At 33.8% G+C, this 17,079-nt stretch overlaps 1 protein-coding gene across 1 annotated transcript; it reads right to left on the bottom strand.

The window, feature by feature from the left end:
- Nucleotides 1-532: 532 nt before the first annotated feature.
- Nucleotides 533-14,286, bottom strand: LOC104591290 (putative LRR receptor-like serine/threonine-protein kinase At1g53440). Its single transcript, XM_010250097.2, has 24 exons — nt 14,004-14,286; nt 12,060-12,234; nt 11,908-11,979; nt 11,515-11,583; nt 11,344-11,415; nt 11,184-11,255; nt 10,718-10,789; nt 10,570-10,641; nt 10,363-10,434; nt 10,167-10,238; nt 9,994-10,068; nt 7,884-7,955; nt 7,647-7,712; nt 7,361-7,423; nt 7,229-7,267; nt 7,095-7,144; nt 6,632-6,999; nt 6,051-6,249; nt 5,840-5,974; nt 4,177-4,295; nt 3,801-4,011; nt 3,434-3,671; nt 1,687-1,837; nt 533-1,105 (listed from the first exon to the last, which is right to left on the bottom strand). The coding sequence occupies exons 1-24, from the start codon at nt 14,278-14,280 to the stop codon at nt 692-694; spliced, it is 3,225 nt and encodes a 1,074-aa protein (XP_010248399.2). The 5' UTR covers nt 14,281-14,286; the 3' UTR covers nt 533-691.
- Nucleotides 14,287-17,079: the final 2,793 nt, after the last annotated feature.

Raw genomic sequence — 17,079 nt, 5'->3', positions numbered from 1 at the left:
AGACCCCTAAAATCTCTCCCTAATTCCACTGAAGTTTGATAAATACTCCCTATTTTCTGGATTTATTATTTAAATGTTCCATAATGCTTTATTTTTCCTAAGATTTTTTTTCCAAAGCTATCCATTATATGTAGGTATGATGCTTACTATCAAGAGTAATGTTGTCATTTAATAAAATCACATCATTTTGTACAGTGCAAATACTTACAGGTAGGGATAATTATTGGTCATTGGACTGGGTTTCCCCACCTGGATATGGTGACTTTTCCATCACCATGTCCCCTCGGTCTACATTTCCAAAACCTTCACAGCTTGGATGCATTAATCAAAGATCTTCTTTCTGGCCTTTGTTTTCTGTAATTTTTTTATGATCCTTGTCTCTCAACTCATCAGTTTTCATTCTTGTAAAATGTGGATATCAATGAAGTTCACTCTTTCCTACAATGAGTAGGGAAGTTAATTACTTTAAACAAAAGTGAGGTTATTCCTTATAAGCAAAGACATAATCATGAACAACCTGATATGCGTTCAGTTCAGGAAGCGTCCTTTGTTACATTATCAACTGAATTAATTATTCAAAAATATCAATGTGGATGCAAGTTACATAAAAACGTAATGACAGTAATTCTTCTTCTTCTGTTTTTTTTTTTTTTTTTTTTTTTGTAATTGCATCTTGTCAATGGTACTCCATTTAAATATCAATAACATCAGGCATAAGTTTGATTTCATCAGACTGGTCTCTACTCTCTTCTCTGTTCTGGAAAGATACAGAAGAATCAATCCATGGGTCATCCACTGATATGCTTATTGGCATCTGGCTTTCCTGAGACATTTTTGATACATTTGATAGGTTGCCATATGAAATCTGCTCAAAGGTTTTGAATTCATTATTTACTGAGCCTTGCTTGACAAGTGGAGCTTGGACTGCAATTTTTCCTTCGAGCATGCTCACAACAGTGGACATGGCTGGTCTGAAGGAAGGAGATGGATCAGTGCATAAAAGAGCCAAACTCAATATCCTCAATGCCTCTTTTTTAGGATAGTTTGATTTGAGGATAGGATCAACAAGCTCTAAAAGATTCCCCTCCTTTTGTAAAAAATAGGCCTAAAAAAGTAAGAAAATAAATTATGTTTGCTTTTTGTTTCATCAAACTTTCTATACATCATTGTGCATTGGATTTGTTAAGACAATGGTACATATATATATATATATATATATATATATATATATATATTTATATATATTCCAGAACAATTCAAAAAATAAAATAAAATAAATGAAGGAAAAAAAGATCTTGTGTATTGAATGAGATTCCCTCTTATAAAGAGGGTTTAACATAATAACTTATTCACAATTGCTACTGGTAAAGCCCAAAAACATGTAAAAGTCAGCTAAGAAACTAGAAGAAATATGACTGTAGTTACTAAATTTATATAGAATATGCAAACTATTCAGATATTCACATTTTTGAAGAAAATATATGAAGCTGTGTGGTTCCAAAAGGAAACTTATATGAACTATTCATGAATGCATAATGCATGAATGGTATTGTTTTGGCAATTAGATGAATACATATGCAACAAAACCCATAAGCTTTGGCAAGATATATGCATAACCGATGAATTTTATGTAAGAAAAGACATGTTGCTCTATGATACAGGAAATTGAAATAAGGTTCATCTTACCCAGTCGAGAAGATAAAGGAAATCCTCCTTTGGCCTATAATTTGTATTGCTCTTTCCACTTACAATCTCTAACAAGACAACTCCAAAGCTGTAAACATCTGCTTTATCAGTCAAATAACCCTTCATTGCATATTCAGGAGCCATATATCCTCTGAAAAAGTAAAATAAAATATGTTATATTATATTATATTATATAGTATGGTTCCAGAAATGACCTGGCGAAAGCAGTTCAAGAGGACTATTGATGGTATCATGGGACTGATAATGGTTTCTCAAAGCAAAAATTGCTAAACCTATGGTTGAGGTGGGATTTCTCCTCATAGTGATTTTATGAGTAACACAACAATAGAATATGTAGAACACATGAAAGTTATAAAATGTGAGAATTGCCCATTGAAACTTGTTTTTTTTTTCTTCTTTTTTAAGTTGACTGTGAATGAAGCATTGACAGTTGGATTAACCAACGTGAGAAATAAGGACCTTGACAACAACTCCTGTGTCCAAATGGTTTCCTTAAGGGCAATTACCCAATGTTGGGCACAGCTATCTAGGTCTTGGGAGGGGTGGACCGGATATGGACCTAACCTTTGGAAATTTTTGCAAAAAGTGGCTGTTCTCATGTTTACATGTTTTTCAGACTGGATTTTTCCATTGTACCAAACAATGGCCCCTAGAAAAGAATGAATACTAAATTTCAGCTCCATACCACAGGATACAATTTTTCCTCTAGAATAAGAACTTAAAAATTAATGGTTTTTGGGTGTGCTTTTGATTTGCAACCTCATTTTTTTTCTTTAAGATTATTGAATGGATTCTCAGGAGGGTAATAAACCAGTGAAGTAACATGAGCAAAGATCAAACTATAAACAGTAACCAAAATAGTACACTCTTTTGTTGAATGGAAATGTCATTGAGAACTTACAAAATGCTATATTTGTGCCTACCAAATGTGCAACTCACATCAATTTAAGATAGCTTCTTTGAATTCATAAATCCCTTTCCGTTGAGAGTATCTCCCAATACTATCATATACTAGTTAGGGGGGACCAAATTAATATAAGATCCTCTTTCCTCCAAAATAAGAATCCATGCACCCTTGGAGATATTTATCCTTTTACATTCTCTTGAGATCCTGAGATAATTTGAACCATTTAATTCATATTTTTTACATTTCCAGTTTTGATAGGTATAAGTATGGAACATGAAGATTGCAATCAAATGACTCATATAATGTACCAAAATACAAACTTTATTTTTGGTAGAAAATAAAGTCTACAAAAAGAATGAGAAAAGTGGGACTCTATTCCCCATATATGTCCTATGAAGATATAATGATAAATTAATCTATTATCTCTTGTTTCAAATGAAGAGGCACTTGAAGATTTGGAAGGTTGTATCTCTCTTTCTATGCCCTCCTTGGTGGTGGTTCATGCCAATAGTTGCACTGGGGTACATCCTATGATAGGCCTAGGAATCTGGTGATGGATTTGGATTTGGAGATTGTGACTCAGTGATCCCAAACCCAAAGTATTGAAGATAGAAGGATTCCCTCTGGTTTGACTCCTTACAAAAGAAAAGAGTTCTTTTCCCTCCCAATAGAAGTGTGCTGAAGAGGAATGCCTTCTGATGCTACTACAGGAGAGGGAACAGAAATTCTCTTTGAACTCATTTTGTTTCCCATTCATTGGGAATCTAGATGATTGCATTCTTCTTAGATTTTTATTAATAAAAAAATTAAATGCCTTACATGGTTCCAACTATTCTAGTGCTGATATGGGTGTTCCCATCTTCATTAAGTTTAGCCAAACCAAAGTCAGATATCTTAGCATTAAGATCCTTGTCAAGAAGCACATTGGTTGCCTTTATGTCTCTGTGGACAATCTTGAGCCTTGACTCTTCATGCAGGTAAGCTAGGCCTCGTGCAATCCCTAGGCAAATCTTTCGCCTTGTTGGCCAGTCTAGCATTAGTTGATGCTCCTCACTACCTACATATAGCCCATTCTTAATAACATGAAGGACATAGTTTGTTGGATGGAACAAGTGGAATTAAATGGTGCTAGTGGCACATAGAATTCTCTTCCATAGGCCAAAAAAAAATGTTGAAGGGATCTTACCAAATAAAGCATGGGCAAGGCTATTATTCTCCATGTATTCATATATTAATAATAGCTGGTCTCCTTCAATACAACATCCTATGAGCTTCACAAGATTTGGGTGCTGTAATGCAGATATCATGCCTATCTCATTTACAAACTCACGGTTCCCCTGCTTTGATTTTGGGGAGAGCTGTTTGACAGCAATTACAGTACCATCTGACAGTATACCCTAAGATCGGAAAGGTAAATTCTGGTATTATAACTTTGCAGAAAGATGAGCATATAGAACATGTAGAAGTGAAAAAAAAATGAAAATCCATTGTCTTGAGCTACCAAAACAAACTGATGGAGATAATTGACAGAAAATGTGAGAAAACTCCCTATCTAGAATTACCTTATAAACAGGTCCAAAGCCACCTTCACCTATCTTATTTGCAGGGTCAAAGTTCCCAGTTGCAGCTTTAATTTGTTTTAAACTGAAATAATCTGTATGTAGCTCTAGGCCTCTAAGTTCTGCAAAATCAGTGACAATTTTTATGGTAGCTAAAATATAATTTATAAAAAACACCACTCAAACATATAACATGATAAAGTTTCTTTGTCTTTTCATGTCTTAGTGTTTCAGGATCCATTGTGACTTGTGAGAGACAGAAATCAGCAACTTACTGTTGTCCTTGGATCAAGCAAAAGTAGGTACTTATATTATATTCCCATTTTGTTCCTGGAGTCCTCGACTTGTTTGGGTCACTTTATATTTTGATTTTTGTTGAATCCAAGGGACCATTTGATAAGTGATCAATTGGCTGAGCTGATACTGAAGTACTTATTTCTTTCTTTTAATGGATAAAACAGTCACACAATGGAACATTTAGGGGTAAAGTAGTCAACCAACATGCCATTCAGCAAATAAGGAGCTTGCTCCTACCTGAACCACTATTCATTAAAAGACAATTAAAGTGTAACTAATTCAGTTCATCAAATTTAGCAGTTACCAAATGCCCCAAGTAATAAGTTTTTGATGAAGTTTCTATTCAGCCTACCTCAATTCCAACTAAAGTTTGGGTATTTTCTATTTTTTATTGGTAATCAAAAATTAGTTGTAGGGATTCTCATGGCCTGGTTATCCAGTCCCACTAGCTTATGGCACAACTGAACAAAAGAGTCTGTACCTTTGTTCCCTGCTGCCTTGTGTCATGTCTGTCATAGTCTATGCAGGTTTGAAGATGACATAAACTGCTTGGTCAAGAACAATGCAACATTAAATCTTGTCCAAGTATAGGTGAGATCTTTCAACTTGGTTGGTGGCAAGAAGAAATTCTATTAATGAAAGGAAAAAAAAGAAGAAAACATAAGCTATCTGGGAATGTGCAAAGGAACCCCCGGATGATATGCAACTTTCTTTGTTCTTAATGTCAATATATAGAAATTTAAATTTGATAGTTGATACTCTAATTTTAGTTACAGGTTCTTTGCTTAGTTCTGAATAATCTACCATCTGTTTTCCATTATTTGATCATCCATTTAAACCCTAGTGGCCTAGTCAACCAGACTAATTTTTTGTTGATAAAATCCCATTGAAGCCACTCTAAAATCCAGAAAGCAGGAATCTTTAGACTGTGTTGTCATAAATCATATTTTCATGTTAGTTATGCGTTGTATATATGTTATATGTGGACATGCACAAGAAGTTGGCCACTACAACCATGACATATAAGAAGTTTCAACATATGACAAGATGTTAATTAAATAGTCCTTCAATTTTCATTTTGGACCTTCCACATGCTACTATGGATGATATATAAAAACCCTAGCACTACACTTTTCAAGTACACTATCTGTTTGAGAATACTTTTGCAGTAAAAGATAAAACTAAGGCAACTGCTGAGAAGTTCAAGAATAGAATCAAGTTAAAAGGGCATATAACTGGACTATTTTCCCAATAAAGTCCTTATCACGTGAATGAGACACCAAAAACCAAATTATAAAAAACAAAAGAGCAAGAAAAATGTATATATTACAGAATTGTTAATTATTAAGTATGAATTCATTTATCTCACCTTTGTCTTCAAGTTTCTTTCCTCCGAGGTAACCCTTCATCCAAAGGAATACAAAAATCAATACAAGAACTACTAATGCAGCAGCTACAATGCCAACAATATCCCCAACAGGTAGCCCGATATCAGGGTTGAAGTCTACAACGTGAAAACAACCATCATGATGAGGTTATTCAGAGAGTAAAGAAACCTTGCAGCTCTAGGAAAAACTTACTTGGTGTCACTGTAATAGCTGATATAAGGGGTCCATATAATCCTCTATCTGGAAGGACACTAGTCCCTTTTCCTGACCAGTATAAATGAATCTCCAGATTGCTACCATTAACAACAACATCTTTAAATTCCTGAATAATACTCTTACCAGTACCATTAGCTTCTTTGGCAATATTAAAATCCTTCAACCATACTTTTCCCTGCAAGAAGGGATAACGAACAAAAGTTACATCAAGAGGAGGTTTTATTATTTTTAGTTCTGTAAACAAATAGAATATTAACTCAGGAAGTTTCAATAAGGCTGCATTTTGTTTTATAGAAAATTATTGAAATTAGGAAAGTTGTGGGAAGGCCTTCAGGCATTTTATGAAATCCCTTAAGAGCTTTCTCACAACTTTCTCAATTTTAATATTTTCTCAGAAGCCAAATACAGCCTAAGGTTCTATCCTTCTTATAAAGAAATAGTTAGGAATTAAGTGTTATGTTCAGTTGGAAATGGTTATCATAGAGCCATGACCACTAACAAATGATATCACCATTCAGTAACTGAGTATGGATCCTGGCAGTCTTCCAGTCACTCACTTGGACTGATACATCAAATATCCGCTCTCCAAGACTGCTAATTGTCTGGTCATCTGTATACATAATTTCAGTAAAGTGGAGCTTCACAGTATAACTTCCCTTGTGTAAACAGAGCCCATAGTATTTGAGTGAAAGAGGGGAAAGGCGAGCTGTCATGTATAATTCTGAATCAGTTGTGTTGAGTGGACTCTTTGCTTGGATAACGAAGCTGGCTTTATCATTGAACAAGTAGTCTCCTGTAGTGCTACAAGCCCATCTGTCACTAGAATGGTAGAATTGAGATGGACCCATCTGTGTCAAGTCTTCTTCATATTCTTCCCCATGAATTACTATCTTAGGGCCACCACAATTAATGAACAAGGAATGGTCTGCGGTTGTTGGATGGAAAATAGATTATTATAATAAGTGTCTTCAGTGTCAAAGGTATAAGAACTTGTGGATCTCATAGAGAGAAACTACTTACATTTGGGTTTACTAGGGCAGGGGAGGTCCTTCTTCAGGCACCAATTGACTCTATAAAAATATTTTAGATTAATTTATTTCATTGATATGGCTGCTGAGTGAAATAAATAGGCTTCCAATGAACTAGAAACTTACAAGTTGTCTTCTGAAGATGAATAACTAGCAATAGTTTTCCTGTAAAACAATACAGGAGAAGAGGTTTATTATTGTAAAATAGAAAAAGATGAAATAGAGTAAGATAAATATCAAACCCAGAGAGCAACTTACACATTTGTTTGCTGACAACTGGGTACGGGAGAGTATCCTGTAAAATTGTTATAAGATATGTCTCTGCAAGACAGATCCAAGGAGTGTTCCACAGTAATGAGTTTCTTGATGGAATTGACAATATTTCTGAAGTAATAATAGAATATAAATGGGGTATACCAGCATACAAGAGAAATTAATTAAAAAATAACAGTCATATCTATGTGACAAGACCAAGATAAGAAATATGGTAAAATCCAAAGAAAATATTGTTCAAATTCCAAAGATTTTAATAAGAAATACATACATAAATTTTTTGCTATCCATGATCCAAGCTGGTACAGATCCAGTTAGTGAGTTGTTAGTGAGATACCTACATCCATAAAAAATATATGTCTAGCTCATGACTAAAGAATATATTTATGAAGGAAAGACAGCAAAAATAAATGAAGTTAATAAGTAAAGGAAAATATTAAAATAAGATCAAATTTTTGCATAGATAATTCGGATTGTATTATTTTATGCTAAACCTTCATTTACATACAGGTATTTTAGTTTTGACAAACTCTGAAAATTTGCAGGAATTTCACCATTCAGTTTATTGGAGGACAGATCTCTGCAATGACAAAAATTAATATAAGGACAAAGACTATGCAAATTGTCTCTTTAATTTAAGTTAAGGTCACTCAACTACAAAATAATAAGGTTGTCATAAAATTTGTAAGATAGTATTGTTTAATTAGATTTGGCACTAGCGATGCCACTTCTGGTTTAAAATCACCAAGAGGATCCATAAAAAAGGTCTTTGCCAAGCAACTTAAATTAAAATATAATCCTTAGGATGCAACTACTTTGTTCTTGGAAATTCACAAGATGAAAGACATTATTAACTAGGTGCATAAAAAAGAGATTAATACCAAAGACAACCTTTTATGAAAGGCTTCTACCTTAGATGCATTTTCAAGAGACTCAAGTTCAACATGAATGCCAATTATTTAACAGTAAAAAGATGATCTTGATACATGGGCAAATAAAAATAAGAAGAACATAATCCAGGAAACTATGACTTGGGAATTAGGAGTACACATTCAACCTAGATTTTACTAGTGACCACTGCAAATGAGTTGAAACTCATAACTGCTCAACTGAAAATTTCAAGACTCTTTTGTAAATTAAAACTGTGAAGCTATTAAAGGATCAGAAAAGTTTTGACTGATTTCTATGTTTCCTATATTCAACTTATTCATGAAAAGCTGTATTTTTATTCTGGAAGTGACAGCATGCATTAACTACTGGTACTTGTTTTTTCATGTATCTAGTTTAGGTATTATCTGTAGATACCAAGGGAAGTTAAGTCCTTTGATTTATTATTCACTCAAATCAATAATATTCTATGGGGCCTTATTAGAATAAATAAAAATTTTTCTTTTTGGTCTCTCATTCTTTCACCTTCTTTCTCTTCATTGTCTTCAATCTACAAACCTCTAATCCTCACATAGGTGCAGCTTGAAAATAGAGTAATAGCAATGAGGAAGAAGATTCTTTTTTTTAGCTACTGATCAAAGTGGTTACCTGATGATGATGTGAAAACACTTACAGTAAACTTGCACAGGTAAGGTAGAAGAGTACACCATTCAGTAAAGAATGATTTAAAATATTATAGTGCTTTTCCTAGAATTCAAGTTTCATGAATCTGATTAGGCCTTTTCGTTGGGTTGCATTTTTTTCCTAAGCTTTCTGTGCGATTTCTGCTAAATATTGTTTTCCCTGGTATTTATAAGACAATGCTCCTAAGTTATTTGTTTTAGTATAGAATACTTGGTGAAGAATTCTCTCCATCATATTTATCCCCCTTCTATTTTGATTTTCTGACATTTGTTTTGAAAACATAAATTTTCATCAAAATTACTAGAATTGATATCTGATGTTCAAGGGTAGTTTTGTCATGCCACAAAAATTAGTTAAGTGTGTCCTAGTCAATCTATTATAAGGGCTCTGAACAGTGATATCAAAACAGGAAACAGAAAAGAGTCCCTTAAAATAAAAGGCCACATCTATGCAGCTATGCCTTAAAAGAAGGCAACCCTACCTGTAAAATACAAATAACAACCACAAGATCCGATTCTATATAAGACATTAGTTATGTTGTGCATGATTGGCATCTTATCTCCAACTTGAGAAAGAGTTTTGAGATGTATGGGCTTTTCTTTATCTACCTTGGTGTTATTTGTAGTCCTTCCTGGCATTTTCTTCTTCCTCATTTTCTCTCCTCTTTGTTATTCTTCTTCTTCTTCTTACTAAACCTACAATCTATGGTAATTCCGGCTATTACTGGTCTAAAAGTAAAATGCTGGCTCAATTAAAGATGTTTGTAAGCAGTATTTGTAGGATGAAACATTAAAGAATGCCTCAACTAACTAATCATCCAAGTGAAATCACCTTGGTTCATTCCATCATTATGTGATTATACAGAAGCCTAAATCAGAATATAGAATTGCAATGCTTAAAAACTGATTCTTACATGTTTTAGGAATTTTCATTATCTAGTGGAAACTAAAGGCTAACAGATAAATAAGGAAGAATTTTACCAAAAAAAATGAGGATATTTACAGATCAAATCATCAGAAAAATGGTACCCTTCCGTGAGAACTTACAATCTTGTTATATTTACCATCACTTTTTCTATGTAGTCAGGGATTTGGCCTATAATCATGCAGTTTCTGAGTATCCTGGAGATGAAACAAATCAAAAGTACCTCATCAGTGAAAGGAACCACAAACAAACTTTTCTATAACTACAGCATTATACCAAGCATATATCAACATACAAATCAATCATGGATTTCATGCCACTGAGGTCAGGGAAAGTCATCTCTGGTCCATTCAAGTCGGTCACCCTCCTGAAATTTATAATACATCCACTCAGAAACTTGTACCATCATTGTATCTTTGATTCTGTTGAGTTTACAGTACAAGTCTAGTAGTCTCATATAGAAGTTACAAAATACTGGAACATTGACTCACAGTTGAATTAGGTTTTTCAAGAGGGAGATTGCAGAGGGAATAGGGCCCTCCAAGGATGTTGCTTGCATGTTGCTGCAACAGTGCGAAGTAGTTGCTTATATATAATATCTTCAGAATCAAAATCAGCAATCATTTTCTTAAAGTTCTATTAAGTTTTCCAAACTCAAAGAAAAAAAATGTAGATGAGTATCAAATTAATATACTCACAGATATTGAAGTTTTGCCCAGTTCCCAATGAAATTAGGTATCCTCCCAGATACACCATTCCCATCTATCCTACTGCATGCAGTAACCAAACTTAGGAAAAATATTATTTGAAAAGGCACAGTTTGCCAAATTAGTAGCATCAACTTACAAATCTGTCAAGTTCTTCAGATTTCCAAGTGTTTCTGGTAATGGCCCTGTGATATTGTTTGCAGAAAGAAGACTGCAAGAGAGAGAAACAAGCTATCAACATGACTTCAACGACAATAATAGTAGAATAAATAAAATAATAGCAATGAGCAAGAATTGAATACAATGTCAGTATCTCAATAACGAGTGCTTCAATTTTGGGAAAAATTGACTTGGTGCAAGTTGAAGGTTTTAAAAGGAATAGGGGATGAATCTGAGCTCAGATGGTGAGATAAGAGGGGGGGGGGGGGGGGGGGGGGAACATTAAAGAGAGTGAAATAAATAAAATTTATCGCTACCAAAACAATTTATCTTGCTGACACAAATTTGTCCAGGTACCTAAACTAGATCTTTAGCACAAAAAATGGTCAACACGGGATTTATTGGGTAAAAGAAGAAAAATGAGGAGACGAAAACATGAGTCTTACATTCTCTTCAACCGGCTTAAATTACCAAGTTGCGGAGGAATAGTTCCTCCAAGCTGATTATCCTCCAAGAGCCTGAAGAATCCAGTTTTGGATCAGAAACATAAATAGTCACCATTTGTTGTCATAATCTACTGTGAATATTGATTAGGTAAGGACTCACAGCTCCTCAAGCGTTTCAATGTCAGCAAGTGCCGCTGGAATTGATCCACTAATGCGGTTTCCAATAAGGCCTCTGCAATGCACAGCATTTCAGTCAAGTCATCCTAGCAATTGGTTCAATTAAAGCCATAGAATTGCAGATGCAACTACAAGGAGTTGATTTTGAGCTTACATGGTGACTAGAGGGATCCGAGCCCAACTCACAGGAATGGCCCCATGGAGACAGTTGCGGAAAAGAATTCTGTTTTAGAAGAAGAAGAAGAGCGGTTAAGAAATGTTTAATAATTTCAAATTACGGTTAATAAATGGCGCCAATCTTTTCTACCCTGCGCTGACGGTTAAAAAAATGTATCCTGATTCCCTACATTCCACTTGTATGATAGATCCTGTGGATGGGTCCACTACAGGCATAGGGAATAGACAGGATGGCTGATCATATGATATAAGTAACAACTCTACTGGGTTTTGTCTCATTTGGTGATAATCAGAGACGATCAAGCCACAAGACAGTCTTCTGGGCCCCTCAAAGATGATGAAACAACCACCTCAATTTCACATCACTTACATCTTACTCAAATATGGAAGATCCGCAAATTCATCAGGTAGAACTCCAGTGAGGTTCATAGCCTCCATCTGACTGAAACACACCAAAGAGAACAAATGTGAGTGAGTGAGAGAGAGAGAGAGAGAGAGAGAGAGAGAGAGAGAGAGAGGTACATTTCTGTAACATGGCAAAGAGTGTTGTTGTTGAAGGAACAGTTGCAGGTGATATTGCTGAGGATATTCCAAGCATAGCGATACAAATTAATAAAACCTCCAGTACAGGAAGTTCGGCTGACGTTCCAATGTCTGTTGTAATTTAACTTGGTTGATATTTTCTGGAGCGTCTGTACTGCAAAAAGAGGGAGAAAATAATATTCAGGCTCAGTTTAGAAGGAGTATAAATACAAATATGTAAAGCGTAAATCCATGTATTTTGTATTATTTTGTACGTATTACTCCTTCCAAACTGAGCCTGAACCTGAGCCTCAGTGTAATATAATGTAACCATATTTCTCAGACCCAACAAGATGTAACAACTAACAACTAAAACCGTTTTTGAACTTTTGAATATCACAAGTGAATTCCATATCTGAACAGAAAGAGAATTTTGTTTAATCCGTTGTAGTTTTGTATGTGGCATTGTGACTATATGTTGAGAAATATGACTAAAATGGAAAATATATGTCATAGTTTCATAGACTCAGTCATAGCTAGGCCTCTTTTTTATGATTCTTCTTTTGGGATGATGGATTGGGTTTTTTTTTTTTTTTGTAGAAATTGCAAGAGACTTGACTAACACTACCTAGGACCGGACTAGATGGTTTTTTTTTGTTGTTTGTCCAATTCTTTAAAATGCTGCTTTCGGTTTAAAAGAAAATACTTTGAAAATTGGTGTGTTTTTTCTCTTATGAAGTTCCAATTTTGAAAATAGTTGCTTTATCATTTTGGATACAGTTTTTGCACCCATTTGTTAAGGACTATGGTTTGCACCTTTATCGATGCAAACTTTGTATCTGTAAAGCTGATGCAAATCAAAATCACTAACAAATTTTGCATCCAATCCATTCGTTATTGATTATGATTTGCACTCTTACCTGGTGCAAAATTTGCACCACTTCCTCCCACATTAATTTCCACCTCATTTTTCTTTCATATAAATTGGGGACTGTCATTTTACTACTACCTACTCTACTTCTTTCAAACAGATAAAACAAGGTCGTATCTGAAGCAAAGGTAAACCAAAATTTTAGTTAAGATGAAAAGGAAAGAAATACAAATAAAAATCGCATATTTTTAATATACAAATATGTATTTTTAAATCATGGTTCAAAATAATGGTATTCTTAATATACAAAGATTGCGTTTTCAGAATTTTTAATAATTGATACTTCTTTTTCAGTTTGATAAATTTTCAAATAGGTATAATAAGATAGATATTAATGTTTAAACCTACTCCCATTATTTGTTTTTTTCCCTGACTTTTGAGAATATAAAACCAATAATATGAATATAACTATACTAAAAAATTACTACTAATAATTAAAATTTATCAAAGAAGTCTTTACCCAAAATTTCAAGAAGAAATTCCTAAAATTTCCGAAATGGATAGTGGATACACGTTCTTAAAAATAAGAACGTTTCTGAGTGTGAAGCCCACGTAGAAAGTGACCAATATCTAAGCAGTGATGCCACGTATTCTATCAGGCCCACCCAAAAATGTACCATACAGCAACGTAAATGACTGAATTCTGTCCATTTCATGGGACGGGGACGTCAAGCTGAACAGAGAGAGAGACCTCACTAGCTCTTTCAGATTGGTCGATAATCTGATTAGTTTTTCGCCTACTATGCCTTAGCGCGCTGAAGAACGTTGATGAGAAGTTGTAAAGTTGTGAAAGTAAAGAATTTCCAGATTTTTAATTTGAAAGAAAATGTTATCCACCCCAGTAAAAGCTGCGTAATCTGCAGAAACTATCTAGAGGCGAAATACAATAAGAGAAATTCTATTGACACGAAGAAAAGCAGTTCAAAGGGATTGCATCAAACAAAAGTTGATTAAAGCATTCCAAAATGAAAGATTTCAAAGCAGAGACAGACAGAGAAGATGCAATCCGTTACCTTCCTCATCCGGTAAGAGTTGGGCTTCAGATATAAACTCCTCGAAGCAGTTCAACATAAGAATGAAGAGAAGCAGAGCACACAACAACTTAATCGATTTCGCTTCAACAACCATTGACACCATTTCCGATGACCAACTCTGCTTTCTCTCCCTCTTTCTGCAACAACCTTCTTCCTTGGTGTTGCTTAGCAGTTGGCAATGAAGAACGCGCTCCCTTGTGAACCAAAGAAAAAGAAAAAAAAATGTGAGAAGGATTGGCACAGACATAGAGGACATGAAGGGAGGGAAATGGCTGGCAGCGAGAAAATCAAAACAACAATAATAATATACACTTATGATATATGCGGATTTATCGGATCAAACTTTGATCGGAAGGAAAAAGGGTTGACTTGGAAAGTCCAACTTCAAACGTAGAGTACGAGTGAACAGTGAGCTCAGAAGAAGTCGTTGAAAGTTAGAAACAGCGATCAATGTACCGGCTTCGGCGTATAGAGATGCTCCGAACCCAACTAGAAAAGGTTACGTTGGTATGGATAGCGATTTGACCCGTCCCACCGGTTTTCTTACCACTGATTGGGGTTTGGAGCGGGTTCAAGGATATCCAAAATTCTAGGGACCGGGGATGGGGCAAGGATGGTATTTGCTTATCCTACCTACCCTAGCCCCATCTGTCCCGATATATGTGTGTGGAGGTATGTATAAATATGTATTTTAGTAATAAAAAATGTATAAATTTTTTAGATGTAATATATGTATATATAAATATTATTTTATGTTTTATTTATACTTTTAATTCAGATTTTAAATTTTTATTTGTAAAAAAATAATGGGGCAAGGCTCTTTCGGCTTCTTGAGTTATATAAATCTTGAAAAATTACCCAAAATAAATAAATAAATCACCTTGACCAAACATCTGAACCCACAGTTTGGCCTTTAGAAGTTTCCATATACATTGAGTGTGTAACCCATGGTGACCGGATTGAATGGGTCAACCACCTAGGTTGGACGGTTTTCGATCAAGTTAATAGTTTTTGACCAAATGACAGGTTTCATTCAAAACAAACCTAAAATCTTAACTAAGTGTCAATTTGAATGGTTTAAATGGTCAAGTCAATGATAAGTTGAAAACATTGGGTTTATTGGACATGTGAAATAGATTAGGAGATGTTTTAAGTGGGGGAGATAGTTTAAGAGAAATTTTAGGAGAGGAGATTATTTAGGTGATTGGGACACAGAGAGAGAGAGAGAGAGAGAGAGAGAAACCAAGGAGAAGCCTTGGTTGGTGAAGGGGACAAAGGAGAGGCCATTTAATGTGGCTAGTTTTGTTATAATATATACTAATAGATAAATAGAATTGGGGCAGGATAGGGACTTTACTCTCCAAGGTAGTCTCCATCCTGCCAAGGTAGTCTCCATCCCAAGGTTCAAGGTATTGACACAGGCCGATACATCGGTAAGTTATATTGGCCTATATCAGTGCTTTTTTTTATGTTTTATTTATTTTTTTAAACTGGTTCAAAGAGGTCAGTTTAAGTCCTAGCTACCCTTTGAACCATGGTCTGACCCGATACAACCCCTGTAGGGGTATATCGTGAAGCTCCCGGCATGATGCGTATCAGTCAATACGGGCCGATACATATCAATACTTTGAACCTTGCTCCATCCCTGTCCTTGCTGGGTACCCAGCCTCCTTGACCCCGTGGGGTTGGGCAAAATTGCCATCCCTAGCCAAATCGCCATATAATTTTTTAGAAACTGTCTTGAAGGTAAATATTAGAAACACTGTTAGTTTCACTATTAATTAACATGTTTTTGTTAAATATGAATTTCTTTCAATTTTTTTTTGTTATGTTTTCAAAAAAATTGTTAAAAAATCATAATTTGTTTCACTAAATTATGTGAAAAATTCACTACTAGATGAATTGTCTCTGTCTTATAGCTCCATTGAAGCGAGCTTAAGTTTTGGATTAGATTGTTTCCCCTGCTAATTTACTTGGAAAAGAAATGAATTGGGGGTCCAGAAATTTGTACACATCAAGAAGACAAAGTTCATGGGTCGGGTTATTTGAATACCTAAAAATTGTTTGATCCGCTAGCTTCAATTACTAGCTTATATTGAATTGGATCGATCTGATTTGATTGGTTTGACTTGGTTACACAATTTTAAAAATAAAAAAAGAGCAAATAAGAGAAATTTTCACTAAAAAATTTATTAATTAGAAAATATAAGAAAAATAAGGAAAGATAACAAAAAACTATTAACAATTTTGTTAATTAACAAAAAAAAATGATAAAATAAGGAAAATTTTCTGAAAAAAACGAAATAAAAAAAATAGAAACTTAATTTTTAATTAACTGATAAAAAAGAGAAATTTTCACTAAAATAACATAATTTTTTAATATATTAAAAGTAATATTTATTGAGAAAATGTTAAAAATTAGAAAGTAATAAATAATACAAATAAAATTAAATTAAAACAAAAATTTCTTTACACAATTAACTTATTAATTAAAATAAATTAAATAACTCATTTTTATTAACTTACTCTAAAATTAGTAAAATTAATTTTATAAATTAAAGAAAAAATAAATTTAAAAAAGTAATAAAAAATTAACATAATTAAAAAGAATAAAAAATGTTAATAGACTTAGAAAAAATATTTTATTAGTTAAAATTGATACAAATTAATAAAAACATAACTTAATTACAATCAATAAAAATTTAACTTAAAAAAAAAGTAACTCTCCCTCTCCCTAATCCTTTCTAGATTTTTGTTATTTTTCTTAATTTAATATACAATACATAGCCTAAGAATAATGCTAAGATGGATAGGGCTCAGCTTGTCCTAATTAGAAATGTCCCAAGACTCCTATCTAAATGTCACTTAACAAAGCCTGTACATCACATTTAAGAGAAATAAAATTAATAAAATATAATATAAATAGTAAAAATTAAAATAAATAATAAAAATTGACACAAATTTATCTAACAACACAACCCAAAAATAATTTGCATTGGTACCACTTGACCCAATTGATATTTGTCATAAGGCTTCTACCACAATTTCTTTTAAT

Source organism: Nelumbo nucifera, chromosome 6, assembly GCF_055504915.1.
Source record: "Nelumbo nucifera cultivar China Antique chromosome 6, China Antique-T2T, whole genome shotgun sequence".
NCBI lineage: Eukaryota > Viridiplantae > Streptophyta > Magnoliopsida > Proteales > Nelumbonaceae > Nelumbo > Nelumbo nucifera.
The sequence above is the reverse complement of the archived record's forward strand: the minus strand, read 5'-3'. Positions and strand labels throughout refer to the sequence as shown.